The following is a 27758-nucleotide window of genomic DNA, read 5'->3' as shown; positions in this document are numbered from 1 at the left end:
TATACACAGGATATATACTGTATATGAACACAGATTATGACTAGCTATTAAAAAGTTCCATCTTCCATTTAATGAATGGGACTAAGTTAAGTTACTTAGGTAAAAACTTTCTAATCAGACTAAATCTGAGACACATTTATCTGACAGGTCCACAAAATCAGTCTGCTTTCAAGATTTTATAGACAATAAAAATGATGCCTGATTTTTGTTTCTTGGACTCACACTGCAACAAACTAAAATCTTATCAAGTGTTTTTGTCTTATTTTTAGTACCAAATATGAGCTACATTCAACTTATTAGTCCAGAAAAATGTCTTTTTCAATTTATTAGAAGACAAAAAAAGGTCTAAATTGCTTGAAACAAGTCAAATTTGCTTAAATCTGTTTTTCTTTTTCTTGCTCCAAGCAAGAAAGAGACCTCTTTTTTGTCTTTGAATAACTTGAAATAAGACATTTCTCTGGACCAGTCAGGTGAATGTGGCTCATATTTAGTCTAAAAATACATTTTCTACTGAAAATCAGACAAAAACACTTGATAAGATTTCCGTTTATCCCAGTACAGAATTTCTTCATATGAGAAACTAAACCAGTAAATCTTTCTTACCTTACTGGAGGTCATTATTTTAAGACTTTAAGGAAAATTCAGGCGTCGTTTTTCTCTTTTAACATCTTTAAAAAAGACGTTTTGCTTAGCGTGTGGCTCAGCTCACATCTTACGAGACAACTTTTATCAAAAACAAGGAAACAAGGGACCAAACTAGGGATTAAACTGGGGACATTTTTACTGCGAATTGAAAAAGTTGAAAACAAATGTTCTACAATAATCTGTGAGCTAACACCTTCATTTCCTTAAAGCTTTTCAAGCACTTTTTTTTGTCGTTGTCAGCAATTTTACTTCTTTAAAGTGAAATATTCAGCTTGAATCAACCTGAACTGACACTTAAAACTTTAAATAAACTGGAAAAGAAAAGCAGAGCTTGATTGAAGAAGGGTTCTGATAGTTAACCGATTAATTGGGTGGGCCGATTAATCGACTCGCCCGATTAATCGGTCGGACTCTAGATGTAACCAATGTTTTTATCATAAAAAATCTGATATCACATAAAAAAATTAAGTTGTATTCCAACTTGGCTATAATATAATTTCTATTTTTACAAAAATATCCACATTCAGAGTTAAAACATCAATATTTTATCAGAGGTCAAAGTATCTCCATATATTGCTGAATTAACTGTTTTCACAGCTCTATTCAGAACCCTTCCGGAATCATCCACTGTGTGGTTTCCATGGTGATCGGAACCCTGAGCCAAACCCTTTGTGACATCACCATTAGTGTGGCACTGTGACATCATCACCTGTGTGGTTTCCACAGTGACAGATCACCTCCTTTTATTGTAATGGGCCAAAATTTTGGGGGAAACGCTGAATATTTTAAAAAGCACAAGAGTAAAAAATGTGAAAAGTAGACAAACAGTTCTCCTGAACACACTGAACATTTTAAAGTTGAAATGGTGCAAATCGGTGATAATTTGTTGAAGGAGCATGCCAAAAACGTGTGGAAGAACTAATAAAGTTACTGGATAACCTCTGTGTTTATTGGAAACAACAAACAAAAAGGCTTTAGAGTAAATTCAGGAGGGAAAGTCTAACCCATCTCAGCGTGTTCTGCACCACGGCGGGCAGCGTGTACTCCTGCATCACAAAGATGTCCGACGGCTCACACTCCACCGTGAAGCCGTTGGTCTCACTGTTGAAGCCCACAGGACACACAAAGTACTGGAACTGAGACAGCAGGTAGGAAAGCTGAGGGGGAAAACACAAAATTATAGATTTCTGCTCCAAAAAGGATAAACATTTGTCTGAATCTGAAGAAAATGACGTGAAACCTCAGAGTTTTTTTGACCTCACAGACTGATGTGTGAATGGTAGTTTGTGGAGCTATGTGTTTGTGCCTCTGGTGTCTGAATCAGAGCAGATTTATCTCCCATCATGTGAGCGTTTTGGAGGAAACAGACGGAGCGTACTCACGATGAAGCCGAAGACCACAGTGGAGAAGAAGCCTCCGATGAAACCCTCCCAGGTCTTCTTGGGGGAGAGCTGCAGCAGGGAGGGGGGAGACGGAGACAAAGAGTCTTTCACATCAACATGACATCAGCCTGACCACGGCCTGACCACAGCCTACATGTGATGTTAAATAAACCTCCTTTATCCGTCTGTCCTCGGCTCACAGAGGCTGAAAGGCTGCAAACATCCTCTCTAACACTCGCTTCATTGATACCAACGCTCTTATCCATTCTGCTCATTAATCTGATACTGTATCCATTTCCTCATCAATTCCTCCTGTGAATTTTCTCTTTACAACAATTAGCCTTTAGCTTATAAGTAAATAAATAATCAGTGTGGTTACAGCACATTGGGCTTGCCGTAGTTATGCTGGCGTGTATCTTTTCTTTGATCTTTGGTATTTTGACATTTAGAGTTCTCCGTATCATTTACAAAGTGTAACTGTGACGTGTTTCTGTGATAACAGTTGAAGTTCTGTTGTTAAACTAAAATTACACTGATGTAATTACACTGCTAACTGCTAGCATACGTATACAATTTCTCATATACGTTAGCCTGAACATAACGCTAGTTTTTCTGTATGGTTTTTGGTCCATTAGAAAATGTGTTGAATAGGAATCTTGTCAGAGAGAGTAATTTACATTGCTTTATGTGTTCAGTTTTTAAGTAAAACTTAAAGCTAAGCTAGCTGGGGCAGAATAGTCAACGTTAAGTCCGGCTGCTCCGGTGTAATGTAAAGAATTGATAAGGGAGTCGTTGAACATAAAAGCGAAGGATGTCAATGGATTGAACTGTTTCTGGATTTCCATACCCATCCCTACTTTTCACACTGTATTGTATCTTATACTATTATGTCATTAAGTTGTATTGTTAACATACCACTTTGTACCATTTGTATTGTAACTTACTGAACCATATTGCAATGTATCATTATGTATCAGACCATATCATATCTATTTCTATCGCATCATGTCATATCCCATTACTTCCTCTTATCCCCTCATATCATATCGCATTGTATCACACTGAACTGTATCGCATCGTTGTATCATATTGAATCAAATCATATCACTTCGTATCATCCCATCGCATCATATTGCACTGTTTCATATTGAATTCAATCAAATTGTATCTCACAGTATCAAATCTCATCATATCAAATCGACTGGAATCAAAATTATGTTACATGGAATCACGTCGTATTGCATCTTATGTCATTGTATCATAACATATTGTGTCGCATTTTATCCTATCGCAACATATTGAAACACTTTGTTACTCTTTGTATCATATTGATTCATATCGTGTGACATCATATTGTAGCATTTCTTATAGCAACGTTTCACATGCTATCTTGTAGCTACGTATCATATCCTATCACACTGCACCGCATCGTGCCATGGTGAATCTTATCACATTTTTTCACAACATATCGCATAGTATAATAATGACTGTATTGTAACTTATTGTATTGTATTGTATCGTCATCTGTTGTACACTATCATATTGCATTTCATTGTAAAATATTTGATCTTTTGGGATTTTTGGATAATGTATCACATCTTATTGTATAATAACTCATTGTATCCTAACATCACTTTTCATCAAATCATTCAGTTTGTATGAAAACATATCAAAAACAACACTTATAAAATACAGGGATGAAATATGCTCTTAACCTAGCACTTGATGGAAAAAATAATAACAAAAATAAAATAAAATCAAAAAAAGGTAAAATAATAATACTATTACTATTTATATCAAGAAAATGTTTCTTTTGTTTTTTTTCGTTTGTTGATGTACTTTTGCACTTAAGTTGCACTTGTAATTTTATGATTAAGGGTTGCTTTGCTAATTCTCTTTCTGTACTATATATATATATATATATATATATATATATATATATATATATATATATATATATATATATATATATATATATATCATCATTATTGTTGTTGTTACTTTTATTTTTTTATTTTACTTTGTTTTTTTTTGCAAAGCTAAAGGCATGCTAGCCTTATTTTTGGTTTTCTGATGAAGTGTGTATTTAATCATTGTGGGAGTGAAGGGGTAGATACAAGAAGACTTTTTCTTCTTTCTGTTTTGTATTGTACTTCTGTCTTTTTTGTTATCAAGAATGAAATAAAGACAAACTATAACTATTACTTTAACTACTGTAATGTATCCTATGATATTATATTGCATGGTATTATAACATATCATATTGTATCACCATACCACTTTGTACCCTATCTGTTTGCAATGCGCTGTAATTTTCTGTATCACATTGTTACCTATAGATACATAGGATTGCATTGTGTCCCATCATGACATATCACATTATATTTTTACGTATCAAACATATTGCTTTGTATAATACCATACTGTATCTTAGCTTTCTCAATCATATTGTATTGATGACGTATGGATGTAGTGATATTGCACTGTATCGTATCCTATTGTATTGAAGTAAATCATAGTTCATATTGTGTCCTTTGTATTGTACCGTATTGCACTTAACTGTGTTGCATGTTATGGTATTTCATTGTTTTGTATCACATCTTATCGTATCGTATTATTTCATATGATTTCTCAAAAAAAGAGTCACTGGATAAGGAGGTTGGGTGTCTGATCAGGGCTTCCAAAGGACTCCTGTTTTCTCTTTGAAGGTTTCAGGGCACATTCAATCAGGTAGACCATTGGGGTAGACCCTGATCCTAAATTTATCAAGACTGGAAACAGCTGAATTCTTCCCAAAAGGAACAGGACAGAGGTAACTTGGTCAGCCTGATGCTACTATGGACGGATGGATTAACGAACCAGCTGCTGGTTGGTTGATTGAGGCTGTCCTACCTTGATCAGAGGGGTCCTCCCAAAGAAGAACCCAAACAGGTAGGCCATGATGTCGTTGCAGATCACGATGGAGATGGGAACGATGAACCTGGAAAGTAAAGTCCACGATGTTAGGTCAGATCGAGAGAGCTTAGATCATCAGTCAGATTAAAACCTGATCAAACCCGGCTGTGGCTAGAAACTAAAGCCCTATGATGCTATAAATATCTGTCTGACAGGAAAGTATCTACCTATCCCTCTGGTAGGAGCTTCTTTAATCAAACATGCTGTTTTTAAACATGACTTGATGAGTGTTTCTGCTCGTGTTTGGGTCTGTGGCATTAGCAAACAGTGACAACGCGACACATGTGCAGTGATTCTCAGAGACAACATGGCAGCTTCCCTCCGTCTAGCCGAGTCCTGCTTACCAGATCATCCCTTCAAACAGGTTCTGAATGACAAGGTGGGACTGAGTTACCACAATCAACAGGGTCACATGGGTCCAAGCAAACTGGAATGGCAAACACAAACACAAACACCACAGCGTCACTGCACTGGAATGTGGCCTGGCGGGTCAGAAAGTCGGCTCGTGTCACAAGTTATGAAATCGAACAAAGAGACAGATGAGGTGAGCCGGACTGAGGAGAAGCAGACGGCAGAGTGAGAGCAGAGAAACGTGTTAATCACATCCAAATGAAAGGAGGCGGGATGGGCAGAGGAGGAGGAGGAGCAGGAGGAGTGTTCAGGATGTGCCACAAGACTTTAAGGGAGTTCATGCAAGAAAAGGTGAAAATAAGTTAAAGAAGGGGAAGACTAATTTTTTATCTCTGCATGCAAATTTCTTCAACAGACGACAACACGACAGACACACTTAATGAGTTTCTTTCCAAATCTAACAAATTTCTTCTCCAAATCTCCACACCTCATGCAACAGATGCAGAGATTACATTCACTAAACCAAACACAGACTCATTGTTTACACATTTAACCACACGCTAACTGATAAATTCCTCTAAATTTACAGGGTCTGCAGAAAAAAAATGTGTTTTCTGTCACAAAAATCTCAGTTTTTTCTTTGTACTAGTGAAAAGAGATGTAACGATGCATAGCGTGACAGTTAAAAATTGATACAAATGTGTGACCAATCAAATTGGCTGACATAAAATAATAATAATTGTGATGCCCTGTTAAAACAGCAGGGGGCTGTTTTCCCTTAAAAAAATGTAAATCCTAAACTAGGAACACATGAAAACCTCAGTTGTTTATTTGAAGAGATCTTATTTATTTGTATTATTTGTTCAGTTATTTTAATGTTGATGAAGATTTGTTTAAAAAGTCCTTTTTTTATTTTTTTTTGTGATTCAAGATAAAATATATATAATATATTTCATGTATAACTCTCACAACCTTTTTTTTCTTCTAGTACTTTAAGATTTCTAAGAAATAAAAAGGGCTTTATAAATAAAATTAATTATCATTATTATTTTTTTTTTTTACACACAGTAAAAAAGCTTTAAAAAAATTATAGCACAATACCAATAACTAACTAAATAAATATATTAATTAATTGAATAAACTGATGAAATAAACAAACCAAAGTAAATAAATAAATAAATAATAAAATAAATGAACAAATAAAATGAATAAAGAAAGAAAGAGTCAGCAGATTTTACTTGTGAGTAATTTCAATCAAACTTGCCTACAATCTGTTTTAAAGACCAATGGCCACTGGGACAAAGTATAGCACAATACAAATAATTAAATTAAATTATTTAAATGAATAAATAAAATTAAATAAATAAAATAAAATAAAATTAAATTAAAATAAATAATAAAATAAAATAAAATAAATAATAAAATAAAATAAAGAGAATAATAAAATTAAATGAAATGAATAAAACAAAATAAAATAAATTAAAATTAAAATTAGATTAAATAAAAAAAATAAAAAGAGTCAGTATATCTCACTGGCAGGTAATTTTAACCACACTTGTCTACAACCAGTTTCAAACACCAATTGCCACTGGGAAAATTGATTAAAGATCTGTTTGATTCGGCCTCACAAATAAATATGTACCTTCTCTTAGGCAGGAGAAGCTGGAGTGTGTGAGTGTGTGTGTGTATTATATCTAGCATTCATTGCATGGTTTTTGTTTTGCAGCTGAAGAAATAATTAAAGTAATATTTTTCAGTCATGTTTTGTCTGCACGCTGATCCTGTTTAAAAAATCATGAGAAAATCACAATTTATTTATCTGCTTATTGCTTTGTCTTCTTAAATTTATCAAATGCACTTGAGTTGCTTGGTTTCTCTGCTTCAAGTGTCATAAAGATTTAAATTTTTTATCAACATATAACACAGCGTCCAAACTTTTTTAAAGTTAAAGTTGGAGGATGAGGAGCATGAATCAGCTTCACGACAGAAGCAGAAACAGAAACAGAAACAGAAGCAGATGTATGAGACGTTAAATGAAGGTGAAGCAGTTACAGAATCATAGGTTGATGATTGAAACTCTACGATGACAACACCCAAGAAAGAGATGAGGACAAAACAGGAGGAGAGGAGAAGGGAGGGTTAGTGAGGAGGAGGAGGAGGAGAAGGAGAAGGAGGAGGAGGTTACTCTGCTGATACACACCATATAAAACTGCAGGCGGTAATGTTTCTTCACTAAACTCAGCACAAACATGCAGAAACCTGTGAAAGAGTAGACAACATGCTGTCAGTTTGAGGAGAACACAGTACAGGAAATAAACATCATCACAGACATTTGGAGCTGTACGTCAGACTCTAAGAGGAGGCGAAGCCGCTCTGACGGCCCGCTCCTCAGGGAGCCGTTACTGCACGCTGACTGATGAAGAGGAGGAAGACGCTGACTGCTTCAGGACGTCCTTCAGACCTGAGACTGCAGCTGACGCCCGGCTGGGCGGACTGACAGGCGACACAGTCAGACACAGTCGGGGGGTTTTTCTAACCCTGATGGAGACGGAGCTACGAGGGTTCGCTATCAGCTACAGACGAGTGCAGACTGCTGAGGGTATTTATGTTTATACCTGCTCATATGACCTCGACCGATAGCACTACAGACGTACTTCAATTTTTTAACAGTGATCATTTTTCAGTTATCATTTTTAGTGTAGTTTTCTTTAAAAGAAATATCTCAAAATAGAGATAAAGTTAACTTGCAAAGTGGATTGAAGGCTGCTAGCGCTAGCTCTTGTTAGCTTTTTTCTGCTAACTATGACATTACCTGCAGCTGTCAGGTTCTTCCTCACCTTTAAACAGTCAGCAAGTTGGAATTTCAATTTTGTTCATCCTGAACGATCTAGGACGACCTACAGAAATCTATTTTCTAAAACTATCTAAAAAGCAAAACTACCAAAAAAGAGTAGGCTCTCTTATTTAATGTCTTTCTTCCTGTTTTTGAGTCAAAAATCAGAGAAAACACACTTTTTTGGATCGCTTATCCTTTGACCCTTGCAACTTTTCGCCTGTTGTCTCACATCATCTCCTCATATCCATTCTGAGCTCTCATCCAAAGAGCACACCGCTCTCACCCACAGCAAGCTTCACTGAAAACCATGAGATAAAAGGGGGTATTGTTCTTTTTATACTCTTTATTTTGTCCCTCTGGTGCCCCCGTAGTATCTTTACATGATTTACAGCTTTGTTAACCTTGATTTCAGCCTCTGTCTGAAACACAACGTTTTAGCTGCTGCCTCTTTAAGGCTCCCCATTCCACAAACCACCTTAACTCTGATTGGCCTGTCAGGGGGCGGAGCTATGTGTGGGATGACCTCATCATATCAGCAAGTCTCGTAAGGATCCAATGTTTTTAGGAATTTCTACAACATATAAATGTGTAGATGCAGACGTGTTTTCTTAACATCTAACGTTAGCACTTTATAGGAAAGTAGAATGATCAGAAGTGGTTACACCCACTGAGTGGCAGCATTGGCTTAAATACCGTCTAAACTCGGAAACAAAATGAGAAAATGGGGAAGAGCTGTTGTGCAATTGATTGAACAAACATGTTTGAAAAGCAATCAGAGCTATTTTTTGACAGGTATTGAAAAACAAAGAGAAACTGATGGATCACTGCAACTTACAGAAACAAAACAGGCAACAAAAGCTGGATTGGCGGTTCCCATTTTGTGCCAGTTAACTTTAATTTATGCTGTATTTTTGATGTAAATCATTCCTTAAAGGTCCCATATTATGCAAAAATCACTTTATTAAGTCTTTTAGTGAAAATTTGTGGGTCTTTGTCTTTCCTCCCTGCCCACAAAATGTGATATTTAATGACCAAACCTGTTCTTAGTAGAGCTTGTGAATGAAATCCTGACCTAAAACCAGCTGTTTGGAATTTGGGGATTTGCCGACGTCAGCGATTCCCTTTTCTGACCAATCAGGAGCAAGTCTGACCTGATTGGTCCACCAGAGCAAATACCCCTGAACCCAGAATGCCAAAGTTGAAGAGCCATCACTGCTCTGTTTTTGGCTGTAAACAGCCACATAGCTCCATGCTCAAGCTTCCCATCTCTGAAGAAGACAGACTAAGTGTCTAGAGTTCATTTATCAGGAAATGTTCCAGCTCCACTCAGTAAAACTGTGCATGTGTGTGCTAGTCACTTCACGGCCGACTGCTTTTCCAACTTTGGACAGTCCAACAGAGGGCTAGCCAATAGACTGGTCCTGAATCCAGGCGCATTACCAACCATCCTCCAACAAACCTGGGACCCTGGAAATGTGAGTACTTTAAATGCTGTGTGCTGTGGAGCAGATGGAAGAGCTTTTCCTCAGTGTCCCCCCTGTCTCTGTGTTAGCTTCAGGATGCTAACTTTAGCTGCAGTTAGCCTGTTGTTTTAGCCTGTAATGTTACGGTAAAGGAGCTTCTCTGTTTTCTAAACATTGTGCACTCGGAGCTCGTGGCGCCGCTCTCAGTGACGTGGAAGAGCGGGGCGGTATCAGCGGTGGCTCATTTACATATGAAGGCCACGCCCACTAAATCAGAGCGTTCTGAACAGAGGGGCTATGAGAGCCTGGAAACAATGCTACATGTTACTACGATTTCATGAAGACATCAATGATCCAGATCAAACTGCGCCCCCACGTACGGAGGTTTCCAGTTCTTGTGGACGGCCTGGGTTCAGCTCCAACCCGCAGCTCTTTACTTTGTGTCATTTTTGCTCTACTCACTGTTCCATCCTCTTAATAAAAGCTGGAAAAAGACACAAACTAAGCTCTATCAGCGCTGATGTTATTCAAATAGAAGATTCTCAGCTGTAAACCATGAGAGACGAAGGTCAGGAAACCTACAGACTCTATCACACTTGGTTTTATGGCGCATACGGCTGCTGTGAAACATCTTATCAGGAGATTAAAGCTCTGAAAAACTTCCTTTTGTTGTTTAGTCATCATGATAAATCACACCAGAGCGTATTTCGTTTTCTCTGGAAACAAACTGCAGAGAAAATGTGAGCGTCTGTAGAGGGTCCAAAGATCACGTGTGTGTTTCCAGATAGAGCGCTCCTATCGTCTCAGAGGTGGGACTCACCTGCCAGGTACAGAGCGAAGGAGATGAATCGGTGATAACGAGCCAGAAACTGCAGCGGCTCCTCCCTCTGCACCAGAGCGCCGAAGTAATCGGCCACGGTCTCCCCGTAGAAGAAGTAGTTCACGCAAATCAGGAAATACCTGAAACAGAAACATGAGTTAGAGACTTTATTTTTCAGCAGTTTATGTTTCTGAGCTCTTTCACCTCAACTTTCTGTCCCCTCCACTTATCTGTGTGTGTGTGTGTGTGTGTGTGTGTGTGTGTGTGTGTGTGTGTGTGTGTGTGTGTGTGTGTGTTATGACAGGCGGCCTTGGTGAGCACAGCGGGTTTCAATTAGCTTCTTTGCTTCCAGCATGGCAGTGACCTTTGCTCCTTCCTGCTCTGAACGCCGCTGCTACACTCTCTGTGGATGTGTGTGTGTGTGTGTGTGTTTGTGTGTGTGTGTAAAGGTGACCCGTTAATAAAAACAGTGGAGCAGGAACAGGAGCAGACGAGGCTCAGGTTCAGGAGGTATGCAGGTGCAGACAGGTCGACCTGAGGCTGCAGAGCTTCAAACAGTTTGAACTTCTCTCTTTATCCTCGTCTTCAACTTTGTTTGGAAATCACTTCATGCTCGAGTCTCTAAAAGTGCTCTACATGTAAAAATAAGAACGAAAGGTCTACGGCTGCAGGAAACACACCTGAGTGTCTGAATTTAATGAAAGGATGAGCTGAAACATGCTGTGCAGAAAACAACGACTGTTTAATAACATGCATGATGAAGAGAAGCTCCAGAGTAACGTCACACAACAGTTAAATCAAGATCATAAATCTGGAGTTACTGCAGAACTTTAACACACATCAGACTCATGAAATCTCCCTCAGTCTCAAATTTTTACAGCTTGAGTTTGACTTTATCTTTCCCCATCCTGCACTAACATGCAGCTTTCCTTTTCATCTCTGTTTATACAGTTAACTTTAACATTTTGTCTTGTTGCAGAGGTCCCTGATAGCTTCTATCTTTGTTGCTTTTGCACCAACCAACTAACGGACCAACAAACTAACCAATGAAAGAACGCACCACAAACTGACGAATGAACCAACGAATGAACCACCGAACCAACAAACGAAGTAACAGACCAATGAACCAACTGACGGACCAACAAATGAACCGACGTACCAACCAAAAAATAAACAAAACGAATGACAAAAGAACAAACGAACCAACAAACGAACCAAGGAATGAACCAACGAACTAACCAACAAACATACCAACGAATGAACCAACAAATGAACCAACGAACTTACCGACAAACAAACCAACGAATGAACCAACAAACATACCAACGAATGAACCAACGAATGAACCAACAAACTAACCAACAAACAAACCAACGAATGAACCAACGAATGAACCAATGAATGAACCAATGAATGAACCAATGAATGAACCAATGAATGAACCAACGAATGAACCAACGAATGAACCAATGAATGAACCAATGAATGAACCAATGAATGAACCAACGAATGAACCAACGAACTAACCAGCAAACATACCAACGAATGAACCAACGAATGAACCAACGAATGAACCAACGAACTAACCAGCAAACATACCAACGAATGAACCAACGAATGAACCAACAAACTAACCAGCAAACATACCAACGAATGAACCAACGAATGAACCAACGAATGAACCAACGAACTAACCAACAAACAAACCAACGAATGAACCAACGAATGAACCAACGAATGAACCAATGAATGAACCAATGAATGAACCAATGAATGAACCAACGAATGAACCAACGAATGAACCAATGAATGAACCAATGAATGAACCAATGAATGAACCAATGAATGAACCAACGAATGAACCAACGAACTAACCAACAAACAAACCAACGAATAAACCAAAGAATGAACCAACGAATGAACCAATGAATGAACCAATGAACTAACCAACAAACAAACCAACGAATGAACCAACGAATGAACCAACGAATGAACCAATGAATGAACCAATGAATGAACCAATGAATGAACCAATGAATGAACCAACGAATGAACCAACGAACTAACCAACAAACAAACCAACGAATGAACCAACAAACATTACAACGAATGAACCAACAAACATACCACGAATGAACCAATGGATGATCCAACGAACTAACCAACAAACATACCAACGAATGAACCAACGAATGAACCAACGAACGAACCAACGAACTAACCAAAAAACGAACCAACAAACAAACCAACAAATGAACCACCAACCAACCAACAAACAAACCAACAAACAAACCAACAAACAATCCGACGAACCAATCAACGAACCAACCAATGTACAAACCCACTACCTATAAACACATAATCAACATACCAATCAACCAACCAACCAAAAAAGGAACCAACCAATCAACCAATGAATAGACCAATGAAAGAACGAATGAACAAACCAATGAACGAACCAACGTACCAACCATGATTTAACCAACTAAAGAACCAACAAAGGAACCCACGAACAAACCAAAGGAAGAATTAACTACCTCCTTAAAACACTCAGGGCTTCTTTTTTGGAATATATGGTAATGTAATTTTAGAAACTTGAATTGTTTCGGCTGTTTCTGTTCTTGATGCTTTGTTTGCATCATGCTCAGCTGGTCGCTCTGAAGCTGGCCCATCTATAGACCTGCAGGAATCTGGATATTTAAGACGCACAGGGATGCAGAGGAGGGAGAAGAGCTGGAGTAACATGACGGGGGCTTTAGGAGTGGAGATATGTCACCACTGATGACTTCCAGATTTATCTTATTTAGCATTTATTCTCTATTTATTTTACTTTATAATATCAGTCTATTATTTTCACTATGTTGTGTACAAAGGCAACCACAATGATCAAAGTTACCCTAAAATAAAAAAAGGATTTTGTTGAAGTCTCTACATGCACACAGCAATTTCAGGGGGGCGTCTTGTCTTGTCTGTGTACACATGCTAAAAAGAGAATCGGACACTCTGCTTCAATAGGTGGCGCTGTGTCGGTTTATTACTGTATGTGAGCGTGTATCGTCCTCACCAGCTGAGAGTCCTGAACCACGGCAGTTCATAGGAATGGTAAACTCTGTAGCCGATGGTGATGATTTCTTGGAAACACTTGATTTGGACAGTCATGACCTGCAGGGGGCGAGCAGAAAAACAGGGAAACATTAAAAACATCAGAGAAAAACTGAGCTTCTGGAGACTGTAGCTGCAGCAGCACCTACCACTAATATGAGAGTGACAGGTCCCATGTAGATGATGAGGAAAAAGCCTGAAATCATGGCTAACGACAGAACCCCTCGTATCCAGTAGTTCTTCCATCTGTGGAGGAGAGAGGGACAGATTCATGATGAAGTCTGACTTCACGTCTGTTCACAGAAATTGAAGATGACTTCATGTTTGGCAGAGACGCTGGTGTGTTTCTCTCAGCTGACTCAGGCTGAGTTAGGGGCTCTGTTTCAGAGGCCAGAGAGTCAGAGCCGATGGTTTAAGACCGTGAACAATCAGTCATGCCCATCGATGTATTGATGATGATTAAAGACACTGACACTAAATAACATTTTTGGGATTACAGATGTTTTTAAAATTTCAGAAATTTCTGAACTAATTGACATTTTCGGAAATTCAAAAATTCTTTCAATTTTATTCATTTTTTATTTTTTTTGCAAATTATTAAATAACATTTTTTCCATTTTTTTCAAATTTTGGAAATTTCAATTTTTTGGAAAAAATATAATTGTTTTCCATATTTTTTTCGAATGTTGATCAGTTTTGAAACTCTAAAAATATTGAATTTTTTTTAAATTTCTATTTTTGTAAAATTGCTTTCTTTTTAAGATTTCAAAATATAATGACATTTTTTCAAATTTTGGAATTTTAATAATTTAGCAAATTTGTGCAAATTTTTGAAATTTCAGAATTTTTTAACAAAGTTAAAATTTTGGAAATTAAAAAATTCTTTAAAAATTCCTTTTTATTTATTTTTTTGCAAATTTTTAATCACAAATATTTTCCAAACTTTTGCAAGCCTTGGAAATCTTAATTTTTGGAAAATTTAAACTTTTTGAAAAACTTAAAATTTGTTATAATTTTTTTTTTTCAAAATTATTTGGAATATTTTTGCAAAATAAATGAAAAATAAAAAAAATAAGATACCACATTTACAATTTGATGTTTTCAAAAAAAACTTCTTGTTTGGATAATTAATCACTAGATTTAAGTTTTATGATTTTTATTGTGTAGATAAAGTAGATTTTGTGTCTCCTGAATGACTTTAATTCAGGTGAGCTGAGGAAAAATGGCTCCTTTAAGAGTAAAGGTTGCAGACCCCTGGTCCAGATTAATAATGAGTGAACAAAATGCAAGAAGGAACAAAAGAAACAAAAACAGCCTCCAGCCATGTTAAAATGAGCTGCAGTTCCCTGAGTGTCCACTAGCTGTGGCTCAGGTATCAGGGAGTAAAGTTAAGCCCCGCCTCCTCTCCTGTTTGTTTGTTTACTCCACGTTTCAGCATGTTGCCTCCTCTAAGTAGCTTCTTATTGTTAATTAATCCCTGGTTTATCTGCAGGTAAACCTTTTTAGAGCTGATACCTGCAGAGACACGGCCCGGCTGCAGAGGCAGAGCGAGGCCTCTGGCGTCCTCTGGACTGTTTTTCTAACACGTCAGGCAGTTTGTGTTTCCGAGCGGCGAGCTGCCGCAGGCCGCCGGCGAAACAAAAGAGAGGAAAGAGCTGAAGGCTGCACGGGGAGGGGGCTGAATGAGAGGAGGAGAGAAACAGCTGCATCATGAAAAACGCTGCTGAGGCCTCTCTGTGTGTGTCTGCTCCACCGTCACTGTCTCTATCCTCTGCTGAAGCTCCACCTTAACTCCATCCACTCATCCCTCTCTGCAGATCAATCCATCTGCTCCTCTCTCCCTGCAGTCTGTTCCTCCTCCTCAGGTCTCTCTGCAGCCCTCCTCTCTGCAGGGATTAGCGCTCCCCTCCTCCTGGTGAGCCTTTAAGCTCCGACCAAGCCCCCCTCCCTCATTGGTCACACCTTCCTCTCCTCGGCTAATCGCGGCCTCTCGTTGAGTCGTGCTCCGCGTGCACCGCGTGCTGCACGACTCAACGGAGCAGGAGAGGAGGACGTAAACACGCAGGGACAGCTCTCTTATTACAGTTTACTCTGGGCTTTGACTGCAGCCTTCATGCATTTCCCAGAATTCACTTTGTTTTTCCTGTTTTTAAAGTTCAAACTGCAGCAGATGAAGACGCTCTTATTTTAGGGTCTGAATGAGTCATCTGTAAAAACCTCCCAGGACTTTTCCAGCAGCTCTGAAGGAAAGTTTGTGGGTCCAGATCAGACTCTACCTGAAGACTTAACACAGAGGACGCTCATACTCGACCCCAGGTGACCCCGAGTCCTGATGATGAAGAGTCACAGAAAACATTAATGATCCTTTTTAAACCACAGACACACGTTTTATCGCTTCATCCAAAGACCCCAGACTCAACAAAAAGTTCCTACAACCAGGAACTAAGACCTGACCTGTGTGACTTAGTAACGCCGTTACTCTAATTTGACCACTTTTTCCAGTAACGAGTAACTTAACACGTTACTATTCCCAAACCAGTAATCAGATTACAGTTACTTATCCAAATAAGCAGAGCAACATAACATAGGCCACAATGAGCAGGGGCGTGCCCAGACTTTTAAGACTGGGGTGCCCCGAACATATGGAGGACCAAAACTTCCAAAATTAAAAATGAATAAAGGTGAAAATAAAAATAAAAATAACAAACATAAGTAAAGGATGTGAAGTACTGAGGATTATGTGAGCCCGCACTCCAGTGATATTTATTTTTGCTTATTGTATTACAAATACTGGATCAACGGGCTGAGCTTTTTTTTAGTTGTATTTTGAAATTCAAAATGTATGAAATAAATATTTTCATTTTTGATTGTAAATTGCACGTTTTACAACTACCAATCTCTGCATTTTCCTTTAACACAAAACATGTAAACCAGGGGTGGCCAACCAGTCTGAGACCAAGAGCCACAAAAATTACCGTGGTGCTACAAAGAGCCACATCAAAAACGCACTTCCTCTAACACATAAACGAAAGGACATAAAATTTTTCAAAGCGACATTTACTGTGTTTGTGTGTTTCAATTCATACTTAATTAATTGTAATTGGAGCCGCGTCAAAAACAAATTTCTGTTTTTACTGCAGAAGACATAAAGTTCCATCCATCTAGATAGCTATGAGCACATGTGCCATGTAGAGAAAAGAAACTGAAACTTAAGTATCAATCTCGTCACCCAAGTATTGATCAATACTGATCACAACGTTGGCATCAATTTATCAAAATTTTAGATTGACCAGCACACCACTACTCATAACAATATAATTTTTTTTTTTAATGAATGGATCAAAGAGCCGCAGGTTGGCCACCCCAATGTAGACTAATTTATTCATTTATTTATTTATATATATTTTTTTTTAACCTAGCTACTTTTAAAATCCAGTAATTAGTTAAGTTACAAAGTTACTTTTGAAAGGAGCAATCAGTAATCACATTACTTTTTGTTAGGATGCAGGAGAGACTTGGGAAGCGATATATCGGCCGGCCGATATATCGGGCCGATATTTGGACATTTGTCTCTATCGGCCATCGGCCGTATTTTCTTTTAAAAAGCCGATTTTTGATCCGTTGTATAAAATGACGCAATTTTTGATCAGGCACAAAAAAGATGAGCACCTCAAACTTGTGGAACCACTTGGATACATCACATACTTTTGTTCAAATTATATTAATAAGTTTAAATTTCTTTTTGGACATTTTAAGAAGAGTGTGAATGTTTCCTACTGCTTGTTACATTGTGTGTTTACTCAGACAAAATATTTCATTGTTTTGAAAGCTGAATAAATGTTCAGAGGACTGGACACGACTTGTTGTAATAGATTTCTTTTAGTTGCTCAGAAATTGCTGCGTTTCACAAAAATGTGATAAATATATATTTATTTAACAATCGGCCTGAATATCAAATTGGAAAAATCAGCTATGCATATCGGCATCGGCTGCCCAAAAAACCCATATCGGTCGACCTCTAATAAATGCTACTGTTAATTTAATTCAACAGTTAATTTTTTTAAATGTTTCAATTTATTTTGTTGTATTTGTATTAATTGCATGTTTTGAAAGCAGCTACAATGTTACTTAAAATCTAGTTTAGTCCCATGAATTAGATGGTAAATGGAACTTTTCAAAAGCTAGAAATAATTTGTGTTCATATAAAGTATATATCCTGTGTATATCATTGAATTTATTATATATATATCAGCCAATATATAAGATATCAGCTTTTTTTTTTGCCCCCAGTATTGGGATCGGCTCCAAAAATCCCATATTGGTCGGGCTCTAGTTATTAGAGGTTAAAAACAATGATTGACAGCTGTCGTTCTCGTGTATTTTTTTCGGGGATTGTAAAATATGTCGGGAGGTAGAGTCAGGAAGTGATTAAAAATATTATTTTTGTCACCCAGCTCCACTCAGATTCTCCCAGAATCCCTCACAGTCTCTACTGCACAGACTCTTGCTGCCAATGGCGGCGCCTGTGACGGAGGAATTTAGGCTTCAAAACGGTACAATGATAAATGATGGAGCCAGAAAGTTTAACTTGAAGAAGAAACACCTGAAACAACCAGCAGCATCTCTGCTCAAACACTTCTCCTCTGGTGGACTCAGTTTCCATCAGCAGCTCATTGTTCTCTGCTTTAATGGGAGGAAGTGTCTCAGGTGAGTGTGTACCTGGGCGGCAGCCCCTCCAGAGCTTTGTTCAGGCATGTGGGAGTGTTGTCTGTGTCTGCCGTGGACAGAGGAACATCTGGAGTGTCTGCTTTGGAGTCCGCGTCGATTTCTCCCTCTGTGTCGCCTTGCAGGCCCAGCCTGTCGTCACCATCGGCCTCCTGCAGGGACACACACACACATAGACGGTCAGAGAGCAGCGAGCTTTAAGATAAAAGACTCAGAGGATGCAAACTCAGGTAAATGAGGCATTCAAATACAGCTGGTAAAGACTGAGGAGGAGACCACAGACCTGATGGTGAGTTCTCCAAACCTATAAGAGTCCAGGCTGGACTAAAGTCTGAATCCACAGCTGCTTTAACCTCCCCTTCAAAATAAAAGACTCTGAGTTTCCTGTGTCTAAATCCTTTGACGCCCCTCTCTGCGTCAAGAAAATAAGAGTTTGATCCTTTTAGGAAGCAGGGAGAGGAGAGGAAAGAAGTAGACAAGGAAAGAGGAGAGAAATGAGGAAGCCTTGAAGAAAGTGTAGACAACCATGAAGGAAAAGATGAGACAAGAAAAAGCTGAAAAAAGAGGATAAGAGAAGAGGAAACAAGAGGGTAACAGAACAGATAAAAGGAGAAGGAATAGGTGGGACATGATGAGACTTAAAGGAGGAGGAAAGAGGAGAAGAGATGAGACCTTAAAGAGGATGAGAGGAAAGAGGAGACAAGAGGAGCAAAATGGAGAAAGTAAAGATCATAAAGAAGAAGAAATTAGAAATTGGAGAATAAAAACCCTAGAGGTTACATGAGGGTATAAGAGGGGAAGAAAAGGGAGGAGGAAGAAGGAGACAAGATGAGACCTAAAGAAGAAGGAATCGAGGAAACAAGATGAGACCTAAGAGAGAAGGAAAGAGGGGACAAGGTGAGACCTAAAGAAGCGGGAAAGAGAAAGAAAGAGGAGACAAGATAAGACCTTGTGGAGGGGGAAAGCGGGGGCAAGATGAAACTGAAAGGAGGAGAAAAAAAAAAGGAAGAGTTGAGGCCTCAAAGAGAAAGAAAGAGAGGACAGATTGAAACCTAAAGAAAAACAAAAAGGAGACAAAATAAGACCTAAGGGAGGAGGAAAGAGGAGACAAGATAAGAACTTGGGCAGGTCAAAAGATGAGACAAGATTAGACCTTAAGGAGTTGGACAGAGGAGACATGATGAGCCCTAAAAGAGGAGGAAAGAGGAGACAAGATGAGACTCAAAGGAGGAGGAAAGAGGAGACAAGATGAGACCTTTAGGGGGAGGGATGAGGAAAAAAGAAGAAACCAAAAGTAGAAAGAAAGAGGAGACAAGATATTATCTCAAAGAATGGGGAAGAGGGACAAGATGAGACATTAAGAAGAGGAAGAGAGGACAAAGGATGTGACCTAAAGGAGAAGAAAAGAAGTGACAAGATGAGACCTAAAGAGGGAGGAAAGAAGTGACAAGATGAGACCTAAAGGAGGAGGAAAGAGGAGACAAGATGAGACCTAAAGAGGGAGGAAAGAAGTGACAAGATGAGACCTAAAGGAGGAGGAAAGAGGAGACAAGATGAGACCTAAAGAAGGAGGAAAGAAGTGACAAGATGAGACCTAAAGGAGGAGGAAAGAGGAGACAAGATGAGACCTAAAGAAGGAGGAAAGAGGAGACAAGATGAGACCTAAAGAAGGAGGAAAGAGGGGACAAGATGAGACCTAAAGGAAAAGGAAAGAGGGGACAAGATGAGACCTTTAGGAGGAGGAAAGAGGAGACAAGATGTGACCTTAAGGAGGGCAAAAGAGGAGACAAGATGAGACCTTTAGGGGGAGGAATGAGGAAAAAAGAAAAAACCAAAAGTAGAAAGAAAGATTGGACAAGATGAGACCTAAAGGACGAGGAAAGAGGAGACAAGATGAGACCTAATGTAGGAGGAAAGAGGAGACAAGATATTATCTCAAAGAATGGGGAAAAGGGACAAGATGAGACGTTAAGAAGGAGAAGAGAGGACAAAGGATGTGACCTAAAGGAGAAGAAAAGAGGAGACAAGATGAGACATGAAAGAGTAGGAAAAAGGAGGAAAGGGGGAAAAGATGAGACCTACAGAGGAGGAAAGAGGAGACAAGATGAGACCTAAAGGAAGGTAAAAGGAGAACAGTAAGAAAGGGAGAGAGGAAGGGAAAGTGGAGACAAACAAGGAGAGGAAATAAGGAGAAGAGAAAAAGAGGTTAAAAGAGGAGACAAGAGCAGAAGAAAAAGGAAAACTTCAAAACAAATGAGACTTAAAAACTGGGGGAAGAAGAAACGAGGAGATTAAAAAGAAGAAAAAGACCAGAGGGAGGAAAATGAGAAGCCAAGAAGGAGACAAAAAAAGGAGGAAAGACAAGAGAAAAGGAGACAGGAGATAAACAAATGGCTACATAAAGGGTCTGAGCACAGGTGTCGTCCTCGTGGTTCACTGAGTTGTTCGATGCCTTGCTGAAGGGCAGCTCGGACGCTTTTTGGAGGTGAACTGGAACCAGTCCAGGTCTCAGTTTGAAACCTTTAATGAATCTTTAATCTGGATTAATCCCAGTAAACACACACACACACACACACACACACACACACACACACACACACACACACACACACACACACACACACACACACACACACACACACACACACACGCTTTGTTCTGTTTGATGCCGCTGAGACGCTGCTCGCTGAGCGTGAACCTGATGTGTGTGAGGTCGCCGCTCGCAGACGCTCTGACTTCATGAATAAATCAGTAAAGTGACACGTTAGAAGTTCAGGCCGACACGTCGTCTGCTCTGAGTTCACACCGCTGACGGTCTGCGGTGTAACAAAGACGGCGCTCAGACCGTTTCCTGCCCAAAAGAGGTTATTTTTAAAGTCGCATTCCTCCTGAGATTAAGTCACAGCTGAGAGGCTCGCCGAGGCCTCCTGGACGTTTCTCTCCTTTCATGGCGAGTTTGACTCAAACGTGGCTAAATACGGTCAGAGGGGGCGCCAGGGTTAAACCACGGGGAGGCCGTGATCCCCGTCAGAGGAGCAAAGGAGGAGAGGAGGAGGTGAGGAGGAGGTGAGGATGGGGAAGCTTAAAATTCTGCAGGTGAAGGAAGAAAGAGAAATGGGACAGAGTTTTTATTTTTCTTCCAGAGGGTATTGATGATTAAAGACACTGACACTAAATAAAATCCTGCATTAACATTAAGTTGAACTAAATCTTCATCCCATCTGTCAATAAAGCCTGCCACCGCTCTACTTCACCTCCTACAACATCAACAGCCCACCAACTTTCCATGCACCTGTGGCTAACCTCAAGTTTTACAGCCCTGGGAAGATAACTACATCTACAAAAAGACTAATCTGGGAGAAAATACTGATTTTAATTCTGTGTGGATGGATTCATTTAACTGACAACGTGCTGGGTTAATATACATGATTGATATGTGGCAACCAACAGAAAATGAAAAATTGGCCCTATTTTTGGTCAAATTCAAGTTTTTTTTTTTTTAATGGCAGTTAAAAACTTTCATTGAGATAAAAAATTGTACGAACTTTTTAAAATTTTAGCACATTTGTGAGTTTTTTTCCATATTTTGGTATTCCAAAAAATGTTTTTTTTTTGCCAATTTCAAATTTTAAGAAATGATTGAATTTTTTTCTTTTAAGGTTTTTTTTTTTTAATTACTTATTTCAAAATTTTGCAATATGTAAAATAAAAAATATGGGCTGTATGGAAATTTTTCAATATTTTAATATTTTTGAATTATTTGCAAGTTTTTGTAATTTCAAAATTATTTTACTTTTTTTTGCACATTTTTGATATTTTTCCATATTTTGAAACGCCCCCAAAAAACGACTTTTTTTCTAATTCAAATGTTTAAACCTGTTTGATATTTTTTTCTTTTAAAGTTTTTTTTTTTTAATTTCATACTTTTGCAATTTGTAAAATAAAAAAGATATATGGGCCATTTGCAAATGTTTCAATATTTTAACATTATATCAAATTATTTGCAAATTTTTGTCATTTCAAAATTTTTGCCTTTTTTGCACATTTTTAAAATTTTAAGTTTTTTGAATTTTTTTGCAAAGTTATTTATAATTAAATGGTGTGTTTGATGACATTTTACTATCATGCTTCGATGGAAAAAAACAGAAAAATTTATTTTTTTAAACAAAACAAACATTTTTAAAAGTTTTTTAGGTTTTAAAGGTTATAATATATTAAAGGAATCTCCAAAACTTTGAGAAATCATTGGGACTCCCTAGTTAACTACGCGACAAAATGACATGGACATTTAACTGACAGCTATATATACATGCTTGATATCAGACAAAAAATGAGTTGCGCAACATTATCAATAAATGTTTTTACATTTTAAGCATACTTCCAGAAATCTTGCACTTGTTGGCAAATTTTTGAGTTTTTAGATAATTTCAGAAAGTTTTGAAGCAATTGACCTTTTTTAAAAATTCAAAAATTCTGGACATATCTGAATTGTTTAACATTTCAGCAAACTTAGAAAATAAAAAAAAAAATATTTGTTCACTTTTTTGAATTCAGTATTTATTTATTTATTTATTTATTTTTGTAAATTCACTTAAATTCAATCTTTAAAAATCTTAACAAATTTCTGAAATTTCTTTTTTTGTGGCCTTTGTAAAATTTTGCAGTTTTTTAATTTTTTGCAACTTCTATGTTTTTTTATTTTTTGCAAATTATTAAAAACAATAAAGTGAGACATCACATGTAAAGTTTTACTTCTGTTTTGGATAATTAATCATTATGTTTTCCAGCGCAATGAACTGGTCATGGAGGATCTGATCTTTATAAAGTTAGTGCACAAAGTTTTAAAATCTGGATTCTTTGCGAGTGCTCAAAGCAAAAAACAAAGCTCACCACCCAATTTAATGATTTTGATCAGTTCTGCAAACTTTGAATGTTTTTAGTGTCTCAAGCTTGATAATTTACAAGCAGAGGCTCCTGTAGGCATTACAGAGTGCCAACCTTACAGTAAATGCATCCAAACTGTTTGGTCCTGCAGCACGAACCTCAGCTCTGTCCAGAAACACTCATATGTTTCACGCAGAGCTGCAGATTAATCTGAGTGAATGATCTCAATGTCAAACACCGTTAAGCTTCTGTTGATTCAGGAAAGTATGCCGACCGCTGCGTGAGTCAAACACCTCCAACACGTCTGGAGCAGGTTGTGCTACACGAGGTCGGCTCAGGTGCTGAGAGCATGCATCCACCAAACCTTCACTTTCTGCAGCGTTTAGGCGTCTTATTTCATTCTTCCATCCAGTGCAAGGAGACAACATAAGTAGAGTTTGTTCCCAGCACAAACTGAAGAAACAACGATTCTGCACGTCTAAATGATGCATGAACACACGTCTTTCTCCGATCACTTCATTCAGTAAAAGTTGGAATGTGGAGGTTGAAGAGAAACATCTCATGTAACCACAGCTTCTGATTCACTGAGCTCATGACTCCATGACATTTCCTTCAGTATGTGGCCTTTAACAGCAGAACTGATAACACACAGACTGATTCAGAGTCTGAGGATTAACTCATCACGCCACACCGCCCTGCAGAGAGGAGGACGTCTCCTGGTTTGAGCTGCAACGTCTTAAAAATGCAGTCTGTGGAAAAACAAACAGCTGAAACCTGAAAAACTTTAATTTAGCCACTGAGAAAAAGATGCACACCATTAGAAAGAAGAAGATGTAGACCAAGGGTCTTCAACCCGTGGCTTTTTTGACTCCTTTGCAGCGGCTCCTTGCTTTAAAAAAATATAATTGAAATAGAGAATTTTTATTTTTCTTACAGAGGACATTGATGATTAAAATGCTTAGTGAGTGGCAAGTCATTCGCAAAGAGCAGAAATGAGTTATAAGAAATAATCAAAACATGTTATCAAATTCAAGTATTCTTTTCAAAAATTCTGCATTTTTTTTAAAATTTATTTTTTCCTTTTTTGTTTTTTACATTTTTTAAAAATATTTCTTTTTATAATTTTGATTTTTTTTAATTTTTAAAATATTTTGGTTTTGCAATTTTTTATTCAAGCATTTTTGAAAGTGTTGCAAAAAATTGAACAAAAAATATGATGTTTAACATTTTTTCAAAATTTTTTGAGAATTTTGGAAATTTTGCAAATCAATTCAATTTCGAAGTTTTCCAAGGTCATTGCATTTTTTTAATTAAAAACTTTAAGATATCCAAGGAATGTCAATTATTTTTGATATATCTTTTAGAGATTCATTAAAAACACAAAACCCCCTTTTTTCATTTTTTGGGGGGGAATTTCAAAATATTTTATTCTTGCATTTTTTAATTCAAACATTTTTTTAATTTAAACAAAGAGAAATAAAAGTTTTGCAAATTTGTTACATCTCAAAATTTGTTAAAATGTTTAACATTATTTAAATTTCTTTATTTTCCAAGGGTGTTTTTTTTTCTTTTTTTTTATTTAAAAATGTTAAGAAATCCTAGAAATGTCAATTATTTTGCATTTATTTCAGTATATTAATTAACAATACAAAACTTCTTATTTTTTTGCTTTTTTTTTAAATCTTTTTTTTAATTTTGCTTTTTTATTTCAAAATATTTAGATTTTGCATATTTTAATTCAAACATTTTTTGAAATTTAAACAAAAAAATGAATTTTTTTGCAAAATTGTTACAATTAAAAAAAATTTTTTTGAATATCATTTTTTATAAGTATTTGTCGATTTATTTTAAATACAAAATTCAGACATCATATGTACAGTTACATCAATTCAAAAATCTTATTTAAAGAATTATCCACTTTTGTTTAACTTTGTATAGAACTTAAAATAGTAGTATACACTTTATAATCTTTATTGTGAAGATAATCTAATTTTTGTGACTTTAATCCAGGTGAGTTGAGGCAAAACGGCTCCTATGAAAGTAAAAGTTGACCCCTGATTTAGACGCTTGTCACACAGAGTTCTTAAGGAGTTAAAGCCGTGACGTGAGGGAGGAAAACATGTCAACACAAACACATCTGAGGCTCAGACCAGCAGGGTCACAGTTACTCTGAGGCTGCAGGAAATTAAGCCAATCAGGAGACGGCATTGACCTGAGGAAGCACAGCTGAGAGCAGCAGCTTCAGCAGCTCAGCTTTCGAGACGCAGGATGACATGACAGACTTTCCAGAGACATCGTGAATGTCATCACGTGGAGACCTCAGGTGGAGCAGGATAACTTAAAAACTCTGAGTTGAGGCTGGAAACACAAACTCTTGGAGGTTATTCGACAGTGAAGCAGCACAGACCCATCTGTGTCCAGAGACGTCTGTGAGCAGGTCTGATCAGAGTCGACCTCTGACCAGCAGAGCGTTAAACCGCCGGCTGCTGCTGCTGCTGCTGCCATCGCCACCGGGGCCGCCGCCGCAGCCGCTTCTGCCGCTGCAGGATGTCCAGCCGGTCAGCAGACATCCCGGCAAGGTCAGCTGTCATGTGGAGTCTCAGCGGTCGCTAACCATCCAACAACACAGCTCCGAGTGAAGAGAGAGGAAAACACACACACACACTGCTGGGTCTCTGTGTGTGTGTGAGTGTGTGTGTGGGATGTTTAAGACTCTTAATGGGTCTGTTTATACCACAAACTGCATTAAGGAGGCCTCATGTAAAAACTTGATCCGTCTGGGTGTTTCTGCACGCTGTGACACAACAAACTGATCCTCTAACCTCTGACTCATCCTGCTCTGCACCAAACGCCTCGAAACGACTTCAAATCTCAGGAAACATGAGATCCTGAGGAGGAATGAACAACGTCACGACGCAGATTGGTAAAAAGTTAGAAATCAAAAAATGACTTTCACAACGTGTGGTGCATTCAGGGAAGTCAGGGATTCTGAACAGATGGCATCAGCGATGGGATAGCAGCTCTTAATGCAGATATCTGATCATAAAGGGAGAGAAATCCTTCTCAGATTACTATAGAGGGTGTTCCTCCTGCTTTTGCTCTCCATGCAGACTGACACCAAAGCCAAACAGCCAGGGCCTAATCCCTATTATATTTGGTCTGTTTCTGTCTTCTTCTTCTTCTTCCTATGCTCTTAGAGCTCTGATTTCACCCCTAATACATGCTCAAAAACTCAAACTTGACCCCCAATATCCCATAAACTGCTCTCTAGCGCCACCTAGGCACACTAAAATGGCCCTAGCAGCCAGTAGGAATGTCGTACAGAGCTCAAACCAGCGTCAAAATGTGCGTCTCATTGAGGCCCAAAAATCATACATTGACACCTCTGACCTATCTCAAACAGGAAGTCGTCAATTGCCCTTCAAAGTAAAATTTCGCCACATTTTTACCCATTTTTCAAAAGTTATCTTCTCTGACACCATAAGTGGAATCAGCTCGAAATTTGTTGAGATGACAGACTAGATCCTGCTTTACAAAACCTTTTTTATGAAATTGTCGCTTAGGATCCGGTTTTCCAACGACAAGCACTCAAAGTCAGTAAACCCCTGACCTATCTCAAACAGGAATGTGGCAATTTAACCTTTCAAAGTAAAATTTCACCACATTTTTACCCTTTTTTCAAAAGTTATCTTCTTCGAAACCATAAGTGGTATCAGCTCGAAAATCGCTGAGATGACAAACTAGACCCTGTTTTACAAAACTGCTGCAGGAAATTGTTGTTTAGGGTCTGGTTTTCCAATGGTGAGCCCACAAAGTTGGTAAACCCCAGACCTATCTCAAACAGGAATGTGGCAATTTGCCTTTTTAAGTTAAATTTCGCCACATTTTTACCCTTTTATCAAAAGTTATCTTCTCCAAAACCATATGTGGTATTGGCTTGAAAATCACTGAGATGACAGACTAGACCCTGCTTTACAAAACCTCTTTATGAAATTGTCGCTTGGGACCCGGTTTTCCAATGACAAGCACTCAAAGTCAGTAAACCCCTGACCTATATCAAACAGGAATGTGGCAATTTGCCTTTCGTAGTAAAATTTGCCACATTTTTACCTATTTTTCAAAAGTTATCTTCTCAGAAACAATAAGTGGTATCGGCTTGAAAATCACTGAGATTACAGACTAGACCATGCTTTACAAAACGTCTTCAGGAAATTGTTGTTTAGGATCCGGTTTTCAAATGACAAGCTCTAAAAGTCAGCGAAACCCCAAAGAAGCCCTCTTAGCTCCCTCCATTAGAATGAATAGGAGCAGAAGAAACCGCTCCACACACGCTGCTGCATTCGGGCCTCTAGACAAAAAAGTGCAAGTTGTACAGCTCTAAAAAAAACATGGATGGATTCCTGGCAAAATTTCCTACATAAATATCATATTTTAACAAGGGTTTGGGTAAAATTGTGTCATCTTTGAGGAGCTGTTTGCAAAACTATTGTAAATTTCCCTCCTCAGCAGTTGCTGATGATGTCACACTCATCAGGAGCAGAATGCAGCTGGTCATGTGACTCACTGAAGGAGGGAAAATGCTATGTTTTTCAAAC

The 27758-nt window shown here is 38.1% G+C and overlaps 1 protein-coding gene across 2 annotated transcripts in view; it reads right to left on the bottom strand.

Annotated features, from left to right (window-relative positions):
- cds1 (CDP-diacylglycerol synthase (phosphatidate cytidylyltransferase) 1) overlaps nt 1–27758 on the bottom strand; it is a 44714-nt gene that overhangs the window by 9075 nt on the left and 7881 nt on the right. For both annotated transcript variants that reach the window (XR_012598275.1, XM_074670526.1), the window contains exons 2-10: nt 18274–18431; nt 13704–13800; nt 13517–13614; nt 10453–10592; nt 7534–7592; nt 5327–5409; nt 4920–5007; nt 2028–2096; nt 1650–1802 (exon numbers count right to left, since the gene is read on the bottom strand). Coding sequence is in view for 1 of the 2 variants with exons in the window: in XM_074670526.1 (XP_074526627.1) it covers nt 1650–1802; nt 2028–2096; nt 4920–5007; nt 5327–5409; nt 7534–7592; nt 10453–10592; nt 13517–13614; nt 13704–13800; nt 18274–18431 (945 nt within the window). In the remaining variant the exon portion in view is untranslated. The remainder of the gene's footprint in view (nt 1–1649; nt 1803–2027; nt 2097–4919; nt 5008–5326; nt 5410–7533; nt 7593–10452; nt 10593–13516; nt 13615–13703; nt 13801–18273; nt 18432–27758) is intronic.

The sequence above is a fragment of the Halichoeres trimaculatus genome, unplaced genomic scaffold, assembly GCF_033239565.1.
Source record: "Halichoeres trimaculatus isolate MK-OKI-2021-1 unplaced genomic scaffold, fHalTri1.1 fHalTri1_scaffold_5, whole genome shotgun sequence".
NCBI lineage: Eukaryota > Metazoa > Chordata > Actinopteri > Labriformes > Labridae > Halichoeres > Halichoeres trimaculatus.
The sequence above is the reverse complement of the archived record's forward strand: the minus strand, read 5'-3'. Positions and strand labels throughout refer to the sequence as shown.